The sequence below is a fragment of the Dendropsophus ebraccatus genome, chromosome 1 (assembly GCF_027789765.1).
Source record: "Dendropsophus ebraccatus isolate aDenEbr1 chromosome 1, aDenEbr1.pat, whole genome shotgun sequence".
Lineage (NCBI taxonomy): Eukaryota > Metazoa > Chordata > Amphibia > Anura > Hylidae > Dendropsophus > Dendropsophus ebraccatus.
Window position 1 is genome coordinate 224,042,352 of NC_091454.1, and position 22,669 is coordinate 224,065,020.

At 45.4% G+C, this 22,669-nt stretch overlaps 1 protein-coding gene across 1 annotated transcript; it reads right to left on the minus strand.

Moving 5' to 3' along the window:
• Nucleotides 1–1,918: 1,918 nt before the first annotated feature.
• FIS1 (fission, mitochondrial 1) lies at nt 1,919–22,088 on the minus strand. The gene is made up of 5 exons (XM_069945121.1): nt 21,936–22,088; nt 7,245–7,377; nt 6,001–6,077; nt 5,783–5,888; nt 1,919–4,146 (listed from the first exon to the last, which is right to left on the minus strand). Exons 1-5 carry the CDS (start codon nt 21,978–21,980, stop codon nt 4,052–4,054), a joined length of 456 nt encoding a protein of 151 aa, XP_069801222.1. The 5' UTR covers nt 21,981–22,088; the 3' UTR covers nt 1,919–4,051.
• Between the last annotated feature and the right edge of the window lie 581 nt (nt 22,089–22,669).

Below are 22,669 nucleotides of genomic sequence, written 5' to 3' on the forward strand. Positions count from 1 at the left end.
GAAGCCGCATGTGGAGTTACCAGACGATCTAGGGGGGAATATACAGTGGGAGGTTTGGGGTGTCTCCTGGTTTGTTCTCTATGCGTAGTGATTCTTCTGTTTGTGTTGACAAACACATTTCTATTATGATTGTTTGCCATATATTTAGTCGTAACTCTTTGTTGTTGTGTTTTGGTAGGTTTTGTAATAGCATTTTTCGGTGCAAGTGATTTTGTAATAGCATTTTTTGGTAGTCGGACCTCTTTGTTGTTGTACTCTTCAGTACTACGGAAATGTTTCTACTTATTCCCCATAGACACTCATCGTGAATCTCGTGGCTTAAAGATCCCCGACAGCATACCCTGGGACTGGCTGCTGCGGACATCCTTACTATCTTCACTGATAGCGCTACAAGGTGTTGTACTCTTCGTGAGCATAACCATATGTGCTCCCCTTTTCTCATCTATTTTTGATGTTATTACCCTATGGCGCCTCTCTCTTCTTTTTAGCCTATTACCCTACTCGGTGTCATTAACCAGTGGAGCTCCCATCTCTAGAGTAAGAAGCAGCATCTGGTAAGATACCAAGCCATGGCCCCACGGCTGTACAGAACCAATGACAGCTTCTGACAGTATCTAGTGTGACCTCCTTGTGTGCCAGGAACTTCATCTAAACGTTTCTGGTAATTGTTGCACATCAATTTTGAGGATTTTTAGCCCGTTCCTCCATACAAAACAACTTCATGTCCATGTTGGTTGTTTCCCCGCCGATGAGCGTCTCCCTTCAGGTCCTTCCCCAACATTTCTACTGGATTAAGGTCAGGACTGTGACTCAGCTATTCCAAAACTTTATTCTTCTTTAACTGTTCTCTGGTAGAAGGACTTGTACGCTCGGGGTTGTTGTTGTCTCACCGTATGTTTTCCTGTCATTTTCCTTTAGAATTAGTTGGTATAATTTCTAATGATGCAGCAAGTCAGGCCCAAGCCAAAATGGTAAGACCTTCTAGAATTCAGGGGCTGTGAAACATAATTACGCCTTAGACCTTATGTTAAAGAGGCCTTCATAATCTGAAATGACTGGTACAGAACTTCAGCTCCAGGATCGACCACACTGGCCAAGTACCGCCATGCTTCTGTTCTGAGAATTATTGAAGGTCCTGGTTTGTGAGCTAGCCCCCCAAGGTTATGCTCTCTCCTTTTCTTGTTATTCCTCTATTTATGGACAGCATCACTACGGTGCTTTCAGTTCGGGTATCCCCCCAAAATCCAGGCTTGCTCTCATGTGAACTGGAAAATTAAAAATATGTATGGAAACCTCCAACTCCACAGTTTAGGTTGAATGTTATTTATTCACATTATAGACAACTGCTTAAAGGGGGTTGTTCAGTTAGGTAAAATATATGTTGAATCATTCCCCCTCCTGGCGACTAACAAGTCTTGTCATTACCTTTTCAGTCTCCTTCCCCCAGTGCCGAGTTGCTGATTTTGCGGAGGACACAAAAAAATGGTGTGTGAGCTGTTCTTTCCATCTCCCCCTCCTCCCTTGCAAGAGGGCCTGTGTAAACAGTGTCCCTGGCCGGCTGTGTCTGCACTCTGTAATTATGGAAGGATTGATCTGAGGTCAAGTCACTGATGACCTCACTGGGATTATCCCTCCTGGCATTATAGAAAGCAGAGACAGCCAGCCAGGGAAGAAAGAGAGAACGGCGCATACACAGTTTTCAGTGTCTTCAGCAAGAGCAGAAGGATCAGAACTGGGGGAATGAGACTGAAAAGGTAATAAGTATGGAATGGATTCTTAGTCTCCAGGAGGGGGAATGATTCCATATGTATTCTACCTAACCGGATAAGCCCTTTAAAAGGTCACAAAACCTGCAAAAAAATAAAACCCTCATTGCCCTTCAATCTCCCCAAAAAGAAACGATGCTCTTTTATTTATTTTTTTTAAATATAATTTTATTTACACGAGCTGTGAATCCAATCTCCTAGAAATACAATCTAAGCATTAGAACAGGCCTGCAGCCGGAAAACCGGTTATTCCACCAGGTGAAAAAGTTGCAGTTACATAAAAGTCCCTTTATTGAAGATTTAAAAAAAAACAAAAAAAAAAACACACACAAAATCTGGTATCTCATCCGTGGCCTGTAGAGGGCTGCTACATCTATATCAAATAATTGCCCTATATCCATTGACTCATCATACTACCGCTGCAGTGTACGGCTTATATAGGACTTTAGCGCTAACATTTATAGTCTTCACACTGAACACATCACTGAGACGGGGGAGAAGGGGGTCAGGTCTCTGGGACTGGACAGCACAGGAACATCTGCTGGATCATGAATGCCCAGTAATATAGAAGACGCTATCTACGGCAGAACGGTGCCCCCATCCATGGATGGGACGTGGGACTATACTAAGTTTCCCTAGCACAGTGTACGGCTATGAAGGACACAGGCGTATAAGTCATATGACCGTCCATGGGAAGCCATCTATGAAAGCCTCCAGTTCCTCCACACACAAGGGCAGGACACGGATAGGGGAACAGAGTGGCATAACGCAGCGTTTCTAGGCAGAATAGTTGCTGTGTAGAGTATAAACAGTTACTGATACAGTGTTTTTCTGAAAGAAACTGAAAGGCGGCCAAACCCTTTAAAGCGATAACATCTGAACATGCCTTCATGGCAGTCGGCCATATACTCATTTCATCGACACCTATTCCTCCTGTTCCCTCCCTTTCCATTCGGTCTGGCAATGTGCACGTGTTCCCAATAGGGAGAGAGACGACTAAGATGCTGTCAGACCCTTCTGGCGGTTTATCACCCTTAATCGTATTAATTCAACACCCGCAATCCTTCTGTCCCCTGACAACATGCCAGGGTACCTCCCTACACGTAACATAGGTAGCGGATTCTCGTCAACTTTGCTTATGTATATGGCCACCACTGGTCACATCATGGGGCACAATTGACTATTAACAAGCTTTAGGAAATAAGCTTCGCTTATTGGACATGTTCTGTAAAAAATTTTAATAGGGTTTTATAGGAAAGACTCAATAAGTGCCATGGTATAATACAGAACATACGACTGGCAGAAATATCAAAGGGCGGGGTTGCCATGTTTTGGGTACAACCTGCTAATCCGCAAGACGTAGGTAGCATCATATCTTTGTGGGAGCCCCTTTAAGATCACAGTTAGTCAGCACTGATGACACAAAAAGTTGCTGCCAGTCTCAAACGTTGATGTGGCTCATCGAACAAAACAGTCTTTGATCATGACAGGTTTACGATCTTCATCAACAGACGCTCATCGATTTCTCAGCCAAAATGATCTCACTGAACAAACAAAATACCTCGGTTGTGCTCGTCATTGTCTTCCAACACAATACCACCGGGTCCCTTAACAACAAGTCTCAAAATATTTATCCGGGGTCTGGTGACTCGATAAATATTTGGGACGAAACCAATTGTCTAGAACATCATAAGGGATTAATGGCGGGGACAACTGATAAAAAGGACTGCGCAATCACCTCCCGAACACAAAGAGATACAAAAATTCTTACAAAATTGTTGCGAAAAGAGTGGCACACTTCTCACGAGGGTTGTGCGGCGAAGGTGTAAACACGAGAGGAACGCAAAACATGGCAGCGTAGGAAAACAGGTCATGTCATGAAAGGTGTTAAGGACTGTGAGACGACAAAAACCAAAACGTGAATAAAAAAAAAAAAATTATTGGCAAATAGATTTTGGTAGCTTAAGCTAGTCACACGCGGCTGGATCGGTCATCCTCCAACACTGAAGAAAAAATAAATGTAAATCCTATTTATTCAGCAAGTGCAATGTAAACGGTGGAGAGCGGCGCTAGTAGCCATTAATGGGGTTAGATACCAGTCGGGTTGGATATCGATGCAGCTTCAGAGTCATTGATGTTAGATAATAAATTAACTTCTGCCAGTCCGATCACCGGACCTGGACTTGGGAGGCCATAAACTCCAGTATAACTATATGTATGATTAGTGACCAAGGTACTTGTGCCAAACGTAATAAAAACAAGCCTGGGTCCGCCATTTTTTCCCTTTATTTGGACTTGGAAATAGCCAAACCGATGAGGCCTGCAAGGCCGGCAACTCCCACAGCCAGTCCGCCAACAATCGCCATGCCGACTAGGCCCTCTAGGAAAAAAGAGAAAGAAAAGAGATGAGACAGTTCCTTAACTTTCCTCGTAGAGATGAGTTTTGTTTACCTGAACTTACGGTATTTTCGCTCATCTCTGCTTGCATCCTCTCTCTACACTAATACACAAACTTCTCTTACTCCTCCATGTCCCAGACATATTACTATCAACCCCCTGCTTGGAAAGGGCAACAGAGGCGGAGGCGGCCAGTGAGGGAACGACAGAGGCGGAGGCGGCCAGCGAGGGAGCGACAGAGGCGGAGGCGGCCAGCGAGGGAGCGACAGAGGCGGAGGCGGCCAGCGAGGGAGCGACAGAGGCGGAGGTGGCCAGCGAGGGAGCGACAGAGGCGGAGGCGGCCAGCGAGGGAGCGACAGAGGCGGAGGCGGCCAGCGAGGGAGCGACAGAGGCGGAGGCGGCCAGCGAGGGAGCGACAGAGGCGGAGGCGGCCAGCGAGGGAGCGACAGAGGCGGAGGCAGCCAGCGAGGGAGCGACAGAGGCGGAGGCGGCCAGTGAGGGAGCGACAGAGGCGGACACAGCTGGAAAGTAGGACAGAGAAAGCTGAATAGGGGCAAGGAGAGGCAATTAGAAGGGGGGACAGCAGAGGAGGTAGCCAAAAAGGGGGACAGAGGAGGAGGCAACAGAAAAGGGAGACAGGGGAGGAGGCAGCATGAAAGGCGACAGGAAGAGGAATCAGCCAGAACAGGAGAAGGCAAAGAAGGAGGCAGCAGGAAAGGGGGATTGAGGAGGAGGTTGCAGGGAAGTAGAACAGAGGAGAAGTAAATGAAAGGAAACAGGAGGAGAACAGAAAGGGAGGCAGAGGAGCAGGAGGGATAAATATAGAGACTGAGGAGTAGTTTGAAAAGGAGGACATACAGCAAGTATCTAGCAGAGGCTTATTCCTCTCTCCACATAGAAAACACATAAAAACATTTGTTCATGACTATGAGGGGAATTTAATAGCACAGGCAGCGAGAAGTACACAAGGAAGAATTGAGCGCTGGACTAAGAAGTCTGTGCTCGCTTCCCCCGGGATTATGGTGCCATGTACGACAGCCTTAAAGTGTCACTGTCGTGAATTTTTTTTTTGCAGAAATCAATAGTCCAGGCGATTTTAAGAAACTTTGTAATTGGGTTTATTATCCGAAAAATTCATTTTTATCATGAAAAAGCAGTTTGAAGCTCTCCCCCTGTCTTCATTGTTCTCCTATGGAGAGAGCTAAAGAAAAGACCAAAACAGGACAACAAAGAGTTAATCTACAAATCCCTCACGGGATATCTCCTGTGACAGTCACCAGTGACCTGTCTGAGCTCAGATTACAGCTGTCACCCAGCTCCGTGCCTGTAATCCTCTGTTATCTGCTTTCTGCTGCCGGCTAACTCCCTCCTTCCTCCTCCCCCCTCCCCTCTCCCTAGAACAGACAGGGGAAGTCTCCTGCAACAAGTCACAATTTTCAGATTTTTCAGAGTGGATGAAAAAGAGGAAGGAGGGGGGGACCTGGGAAAAGGCTTTTTACATGCAGATAATGGCAGATTTGGCTAATAAACCCAATTACAAAGTTTCTTAAAATCGCCTGGACTATTGATTTCTGCAAAAAAAAAAAAAATACGACAGTGACTCTTTAACTCCGATTTACCTTTTTGCATCTTTTTCTCTATAACTTTCTCCAGCTCCAGAGCTTGTGTGTTCTTTGGTTCTTTATTGAGGAGAGTCCTCACGTACTTCAGAGCTTTCTCATATTCCTGAGAATAGAACCACAATCATCATGTATCGGACATTGCTCCACCAATCGCTGATGGTAACACCTCAGAATAGCCCCCAGACTCCTAAGCTGAGGAAGAGGCTGACACTCACCTTTAATCTGTGGTGGGCTACGGCCAAATAAAACAGATAGTCCCGCTGCTCGTCTTTACTGCCTTTTGGTAAAAGATCTATAAAAACAAAAATAAAGGTAAATTCCCCAATTACTGACCTATTATATGACGGCACAAAGCAAATTTGGGAATGTTTGTAAATAACGGGGGGAAACAATGTTCCCCATCATTCTGCACTTGGCTATGAGGCCACAAGGGTTACACCTGGATTTGGGGATGTTCGGCCGTTCTTCTCTGCAGGTTCGGCTCTGTCAGGTTGGATGGAGGCCGGTGGTGGACGCCATTGTCAGGTCTCCCTACATGTTTCATTGGGGTCATGTCAGGGCTCTCACTCACAGAGTTGTCCCTAATCCGCTCCTGTGTTGTCCTGGCTGTGTGCTTGGGGTCATTGACTTTTTGGAAGATGAACCTTCACCTATCTCTCACTTTTACTCTATTCAGCGTTCACTGTATCCTGACCAGTCGCCCTGTTTTGCTGTAATATACATTGTCAGCTGCCAAACTTCATACACAAAGGGGCGGAGTCTCTCCAGATCCCGTCCAATAAGCTGAATTTACCACCGATCACTCTAATCCAGGTGCAGAAACATTTCAAAGACGATCAACAACGAGAGGAGCCGGAGCTGAATTTCCAGGGTTGGCGCGAAGCAGCTGAATCCTTCTATTCATGTGAAATGTCGGTTTTTGCTTTTTAATACATTTGCAAAAAATTCTGAAATTCTCGTTTCCCATTCCATTCACATTACGAAGTCATTGAGCGCAGAATGATAGGAGGCGGACAAAATGCAGAAACCGTAAAGGGTTAACAAATGTACCACACAAAACCCAGATGTTCTGGAGTATTTGTTGCTTAAAGGGGTACTCCGGGAGGGATTGGTGAAAGCAACGGCGTCCACTTACCTCCCCGGTTGGGTCCCGCAGTGTGCTGCTCCGGTCTCAGACTGCTTCTTGGTCTATGACGTGGCTTGAGATGTGACGCTTCAAGCCCACCCAGTCATTCAGCGGCTATAGTGGGGTCCCGCCTCTGCCGCTGAACGGCTGAGTGGGCTTGAAATGTCACGTCACGACCAGGAAGTGGGGGAAGCGCAATGCGGGACCCAGCCCAGGAAACGGGGAGGTAAGTGGACATTGCTTAAATCCACCCCTTCCATAATGAAAAAAGCCCTCCCTTTCCCCCAGAGTTCCCCTTTAAAATAAACCGAAAGCATCAGCTATAGCGCTCACCTTCCAGGAGTACTGCCCCCTTCTGGATGTCGGCAGTGTACTTGCTGCGGATCAGGCACCAGGCGTACTCAAACTGGGTGCTCTTGCTTAGTGATCCGGCGGACAGCTCGGCCAGATACTTCTTCTCAAATCTCTGTAAATGCAAAGACAATGGAGAACGTCAGGAGGGAATCTTCTAGCTGACCAGATTCAAGAAATCGGCACTTATCCTGTAGAATGGCCGTGAACAGATCAGAGGTCGAAGTTCGTCTTACTGGAGGCACCACCAACATGGACGTGCCTGGAGTGGTGGCGTCTACCTAAGGTCTGGATTCTTACTTCTTGGTTACAGGTTTCTCAGTCTATTGATCTTATTGCTGTATAAATCTTACAAACTAGGAACGAGAAGAGAATTTCCAGAGAAGGTGACTCAGGGGCCACGACCGGACGGCCGGTCACACACATACTCAGTGCCAGTGTGTGAACAGCATCTCTGTCACATGGCGTCACCTCTCCGAGTGTCGTTCTGCAAACACAGTGACTCAATGGATAAACACCAAGAGAGAAAACCGTGTCGTGTGTCTCCTTCCTGGTGGGCTGACTCCAGAAGCGGGGGTGGACGGCAGCCAAGGGGGGCAAGGCAGGATTTTTGGAAGGAAGTGCCAGGAGAGGGTCACGGGGTCATCCGCAGAGTAAGCCAGGCGTTTTACCTATTCGGGAAGGGCTGAGGAACAACTGTTCTGCTGAACTCTGATTAAACATTACGTATACCCCATCCCTGACTGGGCAAAATTCAGTTTTACACACCGGCAATAGCAAATCCTTTGTTTGTTTTTTTTAATAAAAAAAAACAAAACAAAAAAAAAACAGTGATTATTTCTAGAAACAACTCCTCTTAGGAGGAACCAGATCTAAGCAGCCACAGTGGAGTTCACAAGGCCTCTGACTGGCATAACAATTGATGAAAATGACGTGAAATAACCGTAGTTCCCTACTTGACCCATTAAAGGGGTACTCCAGGCCAGCTGTTTAATCCGTATCTGGCCGGGGAGGGGGTAAAATAGAAGGCTCTGGTGACTTAGCTGCCTGGTTCCAGCGCCGGCTCCCGGATTGTGCCGCCCCGTACTCCTGTCCCGCGGCCGCTAAGACCGCTGAATGGCTGAGCTGCCTTGAGACGTCACGTCTCAAGCCGCAGCTCAGTCCAGGAAACGGCCACGGGACGGGAGTACGTGGCGGCGCGATGCGGGAGCCAATGCTGGAACCAGTCAGGTAAGACATTGGAGCCTTCTATTTCCACCCCCTCCCCTGCCAGATACGGATTATACAGCGGGCCCGGATAACCCCTTTAATCAGGAACAGGTAAAAGTTGTTGTGCTGAAATGGCAACTTGCTACCAGGTCAGAGCATTGGCAATACTACAGCTTAAAGGGAATCTGTCACCAGGTTTATTTCATCTTAAATGAGGCCAGTATAAACTAGTGACAGAAATGCTGAACAGATCGGTGTATTACTTACATCATTTTGTTCAGCCGTTCTCCTAATATGCAGGAGAATAGGATTCTTGCCGCACTGCTCACTCCAGATACTGATTGACAGGTGACTGCCTATACACAGCATGGATAGATAACTGCCAATCAGCAGCTAGTGGGCGGAGTTTTCTGCTTCTCATGAATATCCAGGACTACTGGGCTCATGCACATAATGGAGAGGACTACTCATTGTCCATGTTATTCAGGAGGAGATCTCTGGATCAGCTGCACAGAACAATGTCAGTGATCCATCATTCTGTTCAGCTTCTCTGTCACTATTTTATGCCACCCTGAGATAGGACAGCAGAAACCTGCTGACAGGGTCCCTTTAAAAGGAATGGCAGTGCACAAGAGGACTGCAGATAGGAGATAAGGGGGTGCCGGTGTACCAGGAGCCAGCCACATTCTGTACCCACTTCCTTTGGCACCAAGAAGCCTTTGCCCACCACGTGCTATTAGGGATGCACGATGCACCGAAAAAGCGATACTACTATCGATATTTCGGGGAAAAAAACGGTTCGGTACCAGGATTTCCTGGTATCGATACTTTATGTTAAGCTGCCTAATAACGCAGGTTAACATAAGGTATAGCGCAGAGAACACGGCTGGCGGCCAGCTGAGCGCCGGCCATGTTCTCTGAGTGCTGCCCCCTGCCCCCTGGCGTCACCTCCTTGACCCGGCCCTCCTCCCTCCGCTCACTGCAGGGATAAGTTATAGCCGGCACACAGCCATCGCTTGTGCCGGCTAGCTTTGTAGATGCCGCTGTCACACCTGACAGCGGCATCTGACCTCTCCTGATCCGTTCCAGAAGCAGTGGGGCCGGCTACTATTAAAGGGAGATTTCTCATTGCAAGTAAGTCCCTTGAAGTTTAAATAGAAAAATAATAAATAAACTAATATTCTCACTAATGGAAATTTACTGTTTACTGCTGGTTATGTTGGCACATTGTCACCATAATGATGCCATGTGACTGTGGCACAACACTATATCCTTTATATAGCACCAACATATTTTTTGTTACTGTACAGGGATTGATTATCACTCACAGCGATCCTCCTGGAGTTTACAATACTGTGTGTGAACATGCACCTAAACACGCGCACACATCCTGGCTGTAAATCTATCAGATGCAATTTAGGTGCATAGAAAGATGCTTTAATGGGCCGAACGCAGTCAGATAATGATTGGCTAATTTCCCATATGTGCACGTTTGAGTCCAAGTCAAAACAACCTGAATATAGTCACTACCCCCAGCATAGCCTGATGAATTATTACTAGACTACAGCCCCAGCATAGCCTGATGAATTATTACTACACTACAGCCCCAGCATAGCTTGATAGCTGAAATATTACTAGACTACAGCCCCAGCATAGCCTGATAGCTGAAATATTACTAGACTACAGCCCCAGCATAGCCTGATAGCTGAAATATTACTAGACTACAGCCCCAGCATAGCCTGATAGCTGAAATATTACTAGACTACAGCCCCAGCATAGCCTGATAGCTGAATTATTACAAGACTACAGCCCTAGCATAGCCTGATAGCTGAATTATTACAAGACTACAGCCCCCAGCATAGCCTGATAGCTAAAATATAACTAGACTACAGCCCCAGCATAGCCTGATAGCTGAAATATAACTAGACTACAGCCCCAGCATAGCCTGATAGCTGAAATATAACTAGACTACAGCCCCAGCATAGCCTGATAGCTGAAATATTACTAGACTACAGCCCCAGCATAGCCTGATAGCTGAAACATAACTAGACTACAGCCCCCAGCATAGCCTGATAGCTGAATTACTAGACTACAACCCCCAGCATAGCCTGATAGCTGAAATATAACTAGACTACAGCCCCCAGCATAGCCTGATAGCTGAATTACTAGACTACAACCCCCAGCATAGCCTGATAGCTGAAATATAACTAGACTACAGCCCCCAGCATAGCCTGATAGCTGAAACATAACTAGACTACAGCCCCCAGCATAGCCTGATAGCTGAATTACTAGACTACAACCCCCAGCATAGCCTGATAGCTGAAATATAACTAGACTACAGCCCCCAGCATAGCCTGATAGCTGAATTACTAGACTACAACCCCCAGCATAGCCTGATAGCTGAAATATAACTAGACTACAGCCCCCAGCATAGCCTGATAGCTGAATTACTAGACTACAACCCCCAGCATAGCCTGATAGCTGAAATATAACTAGACTACAGCCCCCAGCATAGCCTGATAGCTGAAATATTACTAGACTACAGCCCCAGCATAGCCTGATAGCTGAAATATTACTAGACTACAGCCCCAGCATAGCCTGATAGCTGAAATGTTACTAGACTACAGCCCCAGCATAGCCTGATAGCTGAAATATTACTAGACTACAACCCCCAGCATAGCCTGATAGCTGAAATATTACTAGACTACAGCCCCAGCATAGCCTGATAGCTGAAATATTACTAGACTACAGCCCCAGCATAGCCTGATAGCTGAAATATTACTAGACTACAGCCCCAGCATAGCCTGATAGCTGAAATATTACTAGACTACAGCCCCAGCATAGCCTGATAGCTGAAATATTACTAGACTACAGCCCCAGCATAGCCTGATAGCTGAAATATTACTAGACTACAGCCCCAGCATAGCCTGATAGCTGAAATATTACTAGACTACAGCCCCAGCATAGCCTGAGAGTTGAAGTGTTATTGCCCAAACTATAAAATGATCACAGTCCTGGTCTCGCACATTAAACAATGTAAGCACAATTAGCTGATTTTTAATCACATCACATCCCCCCAAAAAAATTCATTAAAAAGTGATCAAAAGGGTCACATATATACAAACGTGATACCAAATAAAACTGCAGTAAAAAATGAAATAAAAAAATAAACCGGTATCACCGTAATAGTGCAGACCTGAAGACCTTAACAGCGTCAAAACAGTTGGAGGGTGGGGTTATTATATTCGCTGTCTAGGGGGCATTATATTTCTATCATTGTAGCTTTTTCTCATACTTTATTAAGTATCGAATTGGTATCGAGTATCGAAATAAAAAAATCTAGTATTGGTATTGAAGTCAAAATTCTGGTATCGTGACATCACTACGTGCTATACAAGGCCTAAACACTACATCCCCCACAATGCATGACAACAGGCGGCAGCAGTAAGATGTCACTAGAACTTAGGATAACCGAAGATGCTGAAGCGTCTGACACTAATAACCACGGTGTTCACTGCTTACACAACCTTGTGACGTGCGTGAGCGCCCCGATCCGGCAGGAGATGCCTCCGCGTACACTCCGGGCCGGAGCGCTCAGCCACTGGGCACAAAGTGACACCCCGTACAGGATAACAGGAGCCACAGCAGACAAGCAGTGAGGACCGCCACAGCCCCCGGTCACAACACCCATAACAGAGGGTCCACGCTGTAACACACAAACCGAACACACCCTAATAGGGCGTAGGGACAAGTGACAAGAGTCAGTCCTGTGTGATACTTCCTATACGGCTGATGGTTTGTTACAGTGTATCAGTGCAGCACATGGTGATCTAAACACTTGGCAATGCAAATCTCCCCCATGCTTGATAGCTCCACTAAAACACCAGTAAGGAGTGACGTCTTCCATTCACTGACAGCAAGTGAAGTTCTGAAGAGCAGCTGTACTGTACTGTGAGAGTGGCCGGGGTTACATTGCCACAAGAAGGCGCCAAGCTAAAGTTTTGTGTAAACTCTTTCTCACTATAAGGGTGTGTGCACACTATGGAATCCCGGCAGATCACCAGCCAGATTCCGCCATCTGCCCCAAGAATGAGCCGGTTCATTCTTCGGGCGGACGGTGTAATCTGGCCAACCATAGAATGAAGCCTATGGGACCAGCGGAGATGTGCACGTTCGCTAGCGGGGACGAGCTGTATAATCAGCTCTGATCAGGTTACGTATCATCATCTTCCTCTGTCCTCTGATCCAGTGCCGGCTCTGGGGGTCTACGAACAATATAATAAATGATAACCACAGTATAATCGCACATAAAGATATCACAACTACTTCTAGCAGAAAAAAAAAAAAGAGAAGGTTTTACACAGAGCTTTGGCGCCCCCTGTTGTCACCAGAGAGACAGTGCACTTGCACTGATTTACATGGAGAGCAGCAGCTGTCGCTCTTTGCTCTCTTTCTAAAGGGTTTTTTTTTTTTTTAAGTATTTGAATAGAAGGGATTGTAAATCACACGTCATTTATGTAGGTTGTGTTTTTTTCTTATATTATTATACGTTTTATTAGTCTTGCCACTGGGACACAACAGAAAAGTTTCCCCCCCCCTGCGTCCACATAGAGAGTCACTGTCATAAGTGATAACTTCTGAGGTGTCATCGGGCATCATCATCATAGGGGGTTTTGTGTTTACACCATTCGCCCTATGGTAATACTGACATTCTCTATGTTGCTCCTGTCAGTACGGCTACACTGCTCGGCAACTTGTGTAACTTTTATCAGATTTCACTGCTTTTAAAAATTAAAATGTGTTTATAATGTCTCTATTCCCAGGCTCATAGCGCTGTTATCCTTCGCTCCATGGGGCTTTCTACCGCTACCTAGATAACGTATTCGAGACTTTTTGCCAATTTTTTTATTACAATTTTACTGTATTTGATGTGACAAAAAAAAATCAGCAATTTAGCACTTTGGCGGTGTTTGCACTTACACCATTTACTGTGCAGAATCAGAATATGATCATTTATACCAAATATGTGATCTATAAAACAGGAAAATGTGTGTGTGTGTGTGGGGGGAGGAGGATTTAAATACGGGATGGGATTTTATTTATTTAATCTTTTTAACAGTAATTAGTAGCCCCGCGGAATGGACCCCGGACGTTTATGCCTCTGGGGCGCGGACCCCGGACGTTTATGCCTCTGGGGCGCGGACCCCGGACGTTTATGCCTCTGGGGCGCGGACCCCGGACGTTTATGCCTCTGGGGCGCGGACCCCGGACGTTTATGCCTCTGGGGCGCGGACCCCGGACGTTTATGTCTCTGGGGCGCGGACCCCGGACGTTTATGCCTCTGGGGCGCGGACACCGGACGTTTATGCCTCTGGGGCGCGGACACCGGACGTTTATGTCTCTGGGGCGCGGACACCGGACGTTTATGTCTCTGGGGCGCGGACACCGGACGTTTATGTCTCTGGGGCGCGGACACCGGACGTTTATGTCTCTGGGGCGCGGACACCGGACGTTTATGTCTCTGGGGCGCGGACACCGGACGTTTATGTCTCTGGGGCGCGGACCGGACATTTATGCCTCTGGGATATCAGAGACCTCAATATGCTGTCATGGCAGAGGAGGGTGAAGGGGGCTGTGTCGGCCATCTCGCTCCTCCTAGTATACAGAGACATGCCGCCATATATACACACTATGTCACACAGAGGACGTCATATATACACACTATGTCACACAGAGGACGTCATATATACACACTATGTCACACAGAGGAGGCCATATATACACACTATGTCACACAGAGGAGGCCATATATACACACTATGTCACACAGAGGAGGCCATATATACACACACTATGTCACACAGAGGAGGCCATACACACTATGTCACACAGAGGAGGCCATATATATACACACACTATGTCACACAGAGGAGGCCATATATATACACACACTATGTCACACAGAGGACAGCATATATACACACTATGTCACACAGAGGAGGCCATATATACACACACACTATGTCACACAGAGGAGGTCATATATACACACTATGTCACACAGAGGAGGCCATATATACACACTCCTATGTCACACAGAGGAGGCCATATATACACACTATGTCACACAGAGGACGCCATATATACACACTATGTCACACAGAGGAGGCCATATATACACACACACTATGTCACACAGAGGAGGTCATATATACACACTATGTCACACAGAGGACGTCATATATACAAACTATGTCACACAGAGGAGGCCATATATACACACTATGTCACACAGAGGACGCCATATATACACTATGTCACACAGAGGAGGCCATATATATACACTATGTCACACAGAGGAGGCCATATATATACACACTATGTCACACAGAGGACAGCATATATACACACTATGTCACACAGAGGACAGCATATATACACACTATGTCACACAGAGGAGGCCATATATATATACTATGTCACACAGAGGAGGCCATATATACACACTATGTCACACAGAGGACAGCATATATATACACTATGTCACACAGAGGAGGCCATATATACACACACACTATGTCACACAGAGGAGGCCATATATACACTATGTCACACAGAGGAGGCCATATATACACTATGTCACACAGTGGAGGCCATATATACACACTATGTCACACAGAGGAGGCCATATATATACACACACTATGTCACACAGAGGAGGCCATATATACACACTATGTCACACAGAGGAGGCCATATATACACACTATGTCACACAGAGGAGGCCATATATATACACACACTATGTCACACAGAGGAGGCCATATATACACACTATGTCACACAGAGGAGGCCATATATACACACTATGTCACACAGAGGAGGCCATATATATACACACTATGTCACACAGAGGACGCCATATATACACTATGTCACACAGAGGAGGCCATATATATACACACACACTATGTCACACAGAGGAGGTCATATATACACACTATGTCACACAGAGGACGCCATATATACACTATGTCACACAGAGGAGGCCATATATACACACTATGTCACACAGAAGAGGCCATATATACACACTATGTCACACAGAAGAGGTCATATATACACACTCCTATGTCACACAGAGGAGGCCATATATACACACTATGTCACACAGAGGAGGCCATATATACACACTATGTCACACAGAAGAGGCCATATATACACACTATGTCACACAGAAGAGGCCATATATACACACTATGTCACACAGAGGACAGCATATATACACACTGTCACACAGAGGAGGCCATATATACACACTATGTCACACAGAGGAGGCCATATATATATACACACACACACTATGTCACACAGAGGAGGCCATATATACACACTATGTCACACAGAGGACAGCATATATACACACACTATGTCACACAGAGGAGGCCATATATACACACTCACTATGTCACACAGAGGACAGCATATATACACACTGTCACACAGAGGAGGCCATATATACACACTATGTCACACAGAGGAGGCCATATATACACACTATGTCACACAGAGGAGGCCATATATACACTATGTCACACAGAGGAGGCCATATATATACACACTATGTCACACAGAGGACGCCATATATACACACTATGTCACACAGAGGAGGCCATATATATATACTATGTCACACAAGGGAGGCCATATATACACTATGTCACACAGAGGAGGCCATATATACACACACACACACTATGTCACACAGAGGAGGTCATATATACACACTATGTCACACAGAGGAGGCCATACACACTATGTCACACAGAGGAGGCCATACACACTATGTCACACAGAGGAGGCCATATATACACACTATGTCACACAGAGGAGGCCATATATACACACTATGTCACACAGAGGAGGCCATATATACACACTATGTCACACAGAGGAGGCCATACACACTATGTCACACAGAGGAGGCCATATATACACACTATGTCACACAGAGGAGGCCATATATATACACACACACTATGTCACACAGAGGAGGCCATGTATATACACACACCCTATGTCACACAGAGGAGGCCATATATACACACTATGTCACACAGAGGAGGCCATACACACTATGTCACACAGAGGAGGCCATATATACACACTATGTCACACAGAGGAGGCCATATATACACACTATGTCACACAGAGGAGGCCATATATACACACTATGTCACACAGAGGAGGCCATATATATACACACACACTATGTCACACAGAGGAGGCCATATATATACACACACACACTATGTCACACAGAGGGGGCCATGTATATACACACACTATGTCACACAGAGGAGGCCATATATACACACTATGTCACACAGAGGAGGCCATATATATATACACACACTATGTCACACAGAGGAGGCCATATATACACTATGTCACACAGAGGAGGCCATATATATACACACACACTATGTCACACAGAGGAGGTCATATATACACACTATGTCACACAGAGGACGCCATATATACACTATGTCACACAGAGGAGGCCATATATACACACTATGTCACACAGAGGAGGCCATATACACACTATGTCACACAGAGGACGTCATATATACACACTATGTCACACAGAGGAGGCCATATATATACACTATGTCACACAGAGGAGGCCATATATACACTATGTCACACAGAGGACGTCATATATACACTATGTCACACAGAGGAGGCCATATATATACACACAGAGGAGGCCATATATATACACTATGTCACACAGAGGAGGCCATATATATACACTATGTCACACAGAGGAGGCCATATACACACTATGTCACACAGAGGAGGCCATATATACACTATGTCACACAGAGGAGGCCACATATATATACACACAGAGGAGGCCATATATACACACTATGTCACACAGAGGAGGCCATATATACACACTATGTCACACAGAGGAGGCCATATATATATATATACACACTATGTCACACAGAGGAGGCCATATATACACACTATGTCACACAGAGGAGGCCATATATATACACACACACTATATCACACAGAGGAGGCCATATATACACTATGTCACACAGAGGAGGCCATTTATATACACACAGAGGAGGCCATATATACACACTATGTCACACAGAGGAGGCCATATATACACACTGTCACACAGAGGAGGCCATATATATACACACTATGTCACACAGAGGAGGCCATATATACACACTATGTCACACAGAGGAGGCCATATATACACACTATGTCACACAGAGGAGGCCATATATACACACTATGTCACACAGAGGAGGCCATATATATACACACACACTATGTCACACAGAGGAGGCCATATATACACTATGTCACACAGAGGAGGCCATATATACACTATGTCACACAGAGGAGGCCATATATACACTATGTCACACAGAGGAGGCCATATATACACTATGTCACACAGAGGAGGCCATATATACACTATGTCACACAGAGGAGGCCATATATATATACACACACACTATGTCACACAGAGGAGGCCATATATACACACTATGTCACACAGAGGAGGCCATATATATATACACACAGAGGAGGCCATATATACACACTATGTCACACAGAGGAGGCCATATATACACACTATGTCACACAGAGGAGGCCATATATACACACTATGTCACACAGAGGAGGCCATATATATACACACACACTATATCACACAGAGGAGGCCATATATACACTATGTCACACAGAGGAGGCCATATATATACACTATGTCACACAGAGGAGGCCATTTATATACACACAGAGGAGGCCATATATACACACTATGTCACACAGAGGAGGCCATATATACACACTGTCACACAGAGGAGGCCATATATATACACACTATGTCACACAGAGGACGCCATATATACACACTATGTCACACAGAGGACGCCATATATACACACTATGTCACACAGAGGACGCCATATATATATACTATGTCACACAAGGGAGGCCATATATACACTATGTCACACAGAGGAGGCCATATATACACACACTATGTCACACAGAGGAGGCCATATATATATATACACTATGTCACACAGAGGAGGCCATATATATATACACACACACTATGTCACACAGAGGAGGCCATATATACACACTATGTCACACAGAGGAGGCCATATATATACACACACACTATGTCACACAGAGGAGGCCATATATACACACTATGTCACACAGAGGAGGCCATATATATACACACACACACTATGTCACACAGAGGAGGCCATATATACACACTATGTCACACAGAGGAGGCCATATATACACTATGTCACACAGAGGAGGCCATATATACACTATGTCACACAGAGGAGGCCATATATACACACTATGTCACACAGAGGAGGCCATATATACACTATGTCACACAGAGGAGGCCATATATATACACACACACTATGTCACACAGAGGAGGCCATATATACACACTCCTATGTCACACAGAGGAGGCCATATATACACACTATGTCACACAGAGGAGGCCATATATACACACTATGTCACACAGAGAAGGCCATATATACACACTATGTCACACAGAGGAGGCCATATATATACACACACACTATGTCACACAGAGGAGGCCATATATACACACTCCTATGTCACACAGAGGAGGCCATATATATATATATACACACTATGTCACACAGAGAAGGCCATATATACACACTATGTCACACAGAGGAGGCCATATATACACACTATGTCACACAGAGGACGCCATATATACACACTATGTCACACAGAGGAGGCCATATATACACTATGTCACACAGAGGAGGCCATATATACACACTATGTCACACAGAGGAGGCCATATATACACACTGTCACACAGAGGAGGCCATATATACACTATGTCACACAGAGGAGGCCACATATATATACACACACTATGTCACACAGAGGAGGCCATATATACACACTATGTCACACAGAGGAGGCCATATATACACACTATGTCACACAGAGGAGGCCATATATACACTATGTCACACAGAGGACGTCATATATACACTATGTCACACAGAGGAGGCCATATATACACACTATGTCACACAGAGGACGTCATATATACACACACACTATGTCACACAGAGGAGGCCATATATACACTATGTCACACAGAGGAGGCCATATATACACTATGTCACACAGAGGATGCCATATATACACTATGTCACACAGAGGAGGCCATATATACACTATGTCACACAGAGGCCATATATATATACACACACTATGTCACACAGAGGAGGCCATATATACACTATGTCACACAGAGGCCATATATACACACACTATGTCACACAGAGGAGGCCATATATACACTATGTCACACAGAGGAGGCCATATATACACACTATGTCACACAGAGGAGGCCATATATACACACTATGTCACACAGAGGAGGCCATATATATACACACACACTATGTCACACAGAGGAGGCCATATATATACACACACACTATGTCACACAGAGGGGGCCATGTATATACACACACACTATGTCACACAGAGGAGGCCATATATATACACTATGTCACACAGAGGATGCCATATATACACACCATGTCACACAGAGGAGGCCATATATACACTATGTCACACAGAGGAGGCCATATATATACACACACTATGTCACACAGAGGACGCCATATATACACACTATGTCACACAGAGGAGGCCATATATATATACACACACTATGTCACACAGAGGAGGCCACATATATATACACACACTATGTCACACAGAGGAGGCCATATATACACACTATGTCACACAGAGGAGGCCATATATATACACACACACTATGTCACACAGAGGAGGCCATATATACACACTATGTCACACAGAGGAGGCCATATATATACACACACTATGTCACACAGAGGAGGCCATATATACACACTATGTCACACAGAGGAGGCCATATATACACACTATGTCACACAGAGGAGGCCATATATATACACACACACTATGTCACACAGAGGAGGCCATATATACACACTATGTCACACAGAGGAGGCCATATATACACACTATGTCACACAGAGGAGGCCATATATACACACTATGTCACACAGAGGAGGCCATATATACACACTATGTCACACAGAGGAGGCCATATATATACACACTATGTCACACAGAGGAGGCCATATATACACACTATGTCACACAGAGGAGGCCATATATACACACTATGTCACACAGAGGACGCCATATATACACTATGTCACACAGAGGAGGCCATATATATATACACACTATGTCACACAGAGGAGGCCATATATATATACACACTATGTCACACAGAGGCCATATATATATACACACTATGTCACACAGAGGAGGCCATATATATATATATATATATATATATATATATATATACACACTATGTCACACAGAGGAGGCCATATATATATATATATACACACACTATGTCACACAGAGGAGGCCATATATACACACTATGTCACACAGAGGAGGCCATACACACTATGTCACACAGAGGACGCCATATATACACACTATGTCACACAGAGGACGTCATATATACACACACTGTCACACAGAGAAGGCCATATATATACACACACTATGTCACACAGAGGACATCATATATACACTATGTCACACAGAGGAGGCCATATATATATATACACTATGTCACACAGAGGAGGCCATATATATATATACACACACTATGTCACACAGAGGAGGCCATATATACACTATGTCACACAGAGGAGGCCATATATATATACACACACTATGTCACACAGAGGAGGCCATATATATATATATATACACACTATGTCACACAGAGGCCATATATATATATACACACTATGTCACACAGAGGAGGCCATATATATACACACTATGTCACACAGAGGAGGCCATATATACACACTATGTCACACAGAGGAGGCCATATATATACACACTATGTCACACAGAGGAGACCATATATATATATACACAATATGTCACACAGAGGAGGCCATATATACACACTATGTCACACAGAGGAGGCCATATATATATATACACACTATGTCACACAGAGGCCATATATACACTATGTCACACAGAGGCCATATATATATATATATATACACTATGTCACACAGAGGAGGCCATATATACACTATGTCACACAGAGGAGGCCATATATATACAGGGAATGTTAGGAGAGGAGGGATATCCTCATATATATCACAGGTGACGTCACCCTGCTGCCCCTGACGTCACTACAAATCACCTAACACCCACTAAGGCCTCACATCTGCTCATAACGTCACCTCCCCGCCATGACGTCATAACCCTCCTCCTCCTCACCATAAGATCCTCCACGGCCACCAGGTCATTGAGCACGGCTTCCATCCTGAGCGGAGTGACGCCTCACTGCCCTTACTTCCTGTCACGAGTGTCTTACGTCACAGCTCAGAGGGCGCCGCCATGTTAACTGTGGGCGTCGTCAGGGGAAACGCGATAAAACCTCTCATTATACGGGATAGCGGGATGCCGTGCCGGACGTCTTTCCTGCTGGCAGAACCGGCGCTGCGTCATGACGTCACACAACCACGCCCACTATTCAGAATAGTCACGAGGTGACTAGTCGTGAAGACCTCTCTGCCCACCCCATATATAAAGGAAGCTCATACAGTATGATGAGAATGGGCGGCCATTGTGGTGCCAGGCTGGAGGGCTGCCCCTTCTCTGTCAGACAGCTCCTTACTCCATCTTTGCCACAAAGAGGAATTCTCTGTATGATTTTCCCACTTACCAGCAAAGATGATGAGACTGACCGGGGTCGGGGGGCTTGGATGACCTTTCCCATAGTTTTCGGTACTTTATGGCTTTTTCGTACAGTATGCGTATAGTATGAGAAGCCGGGGCAGAATAACTTTACTATAGGATCACTGACTCCATGCCAGCACCTCTGAGGTGGGCTCACTGACTCCATGCCAGCACCTCTGAGGCGGGCTCACTGACTCCATGCCAGCACTTCTGAGGCGGGCTCACTGACTCCATGCCAGCACCTCTGAGGTGGGCTCACTGACTCCATGCCA

Bases quoted from the DNA above. Each gene is read 5' to 3' on its own strand.
- FIS1 (XM_069945121.1), bottom strand. From the start codon at position 21,980: ATGGAAGCCGTGCTCAATGACCTGGTGGCCGTGGAGGATCTTATG. The intron at 6,078-7,244 runs GTGAGCGCTATA...TTGTTTTTATAG, and splicing joins GGGGGCAGTACTCCTGGAAG to ATCTTTTACCAAAAGGCAGT. The intron at 5,889-6,000 runs GTGAGTGTCAGC...TTCTATTCTCAG, and splicing joins TAGCCCACCACAGATTAAAG to GAATATGAGAAAGCTCTGAA.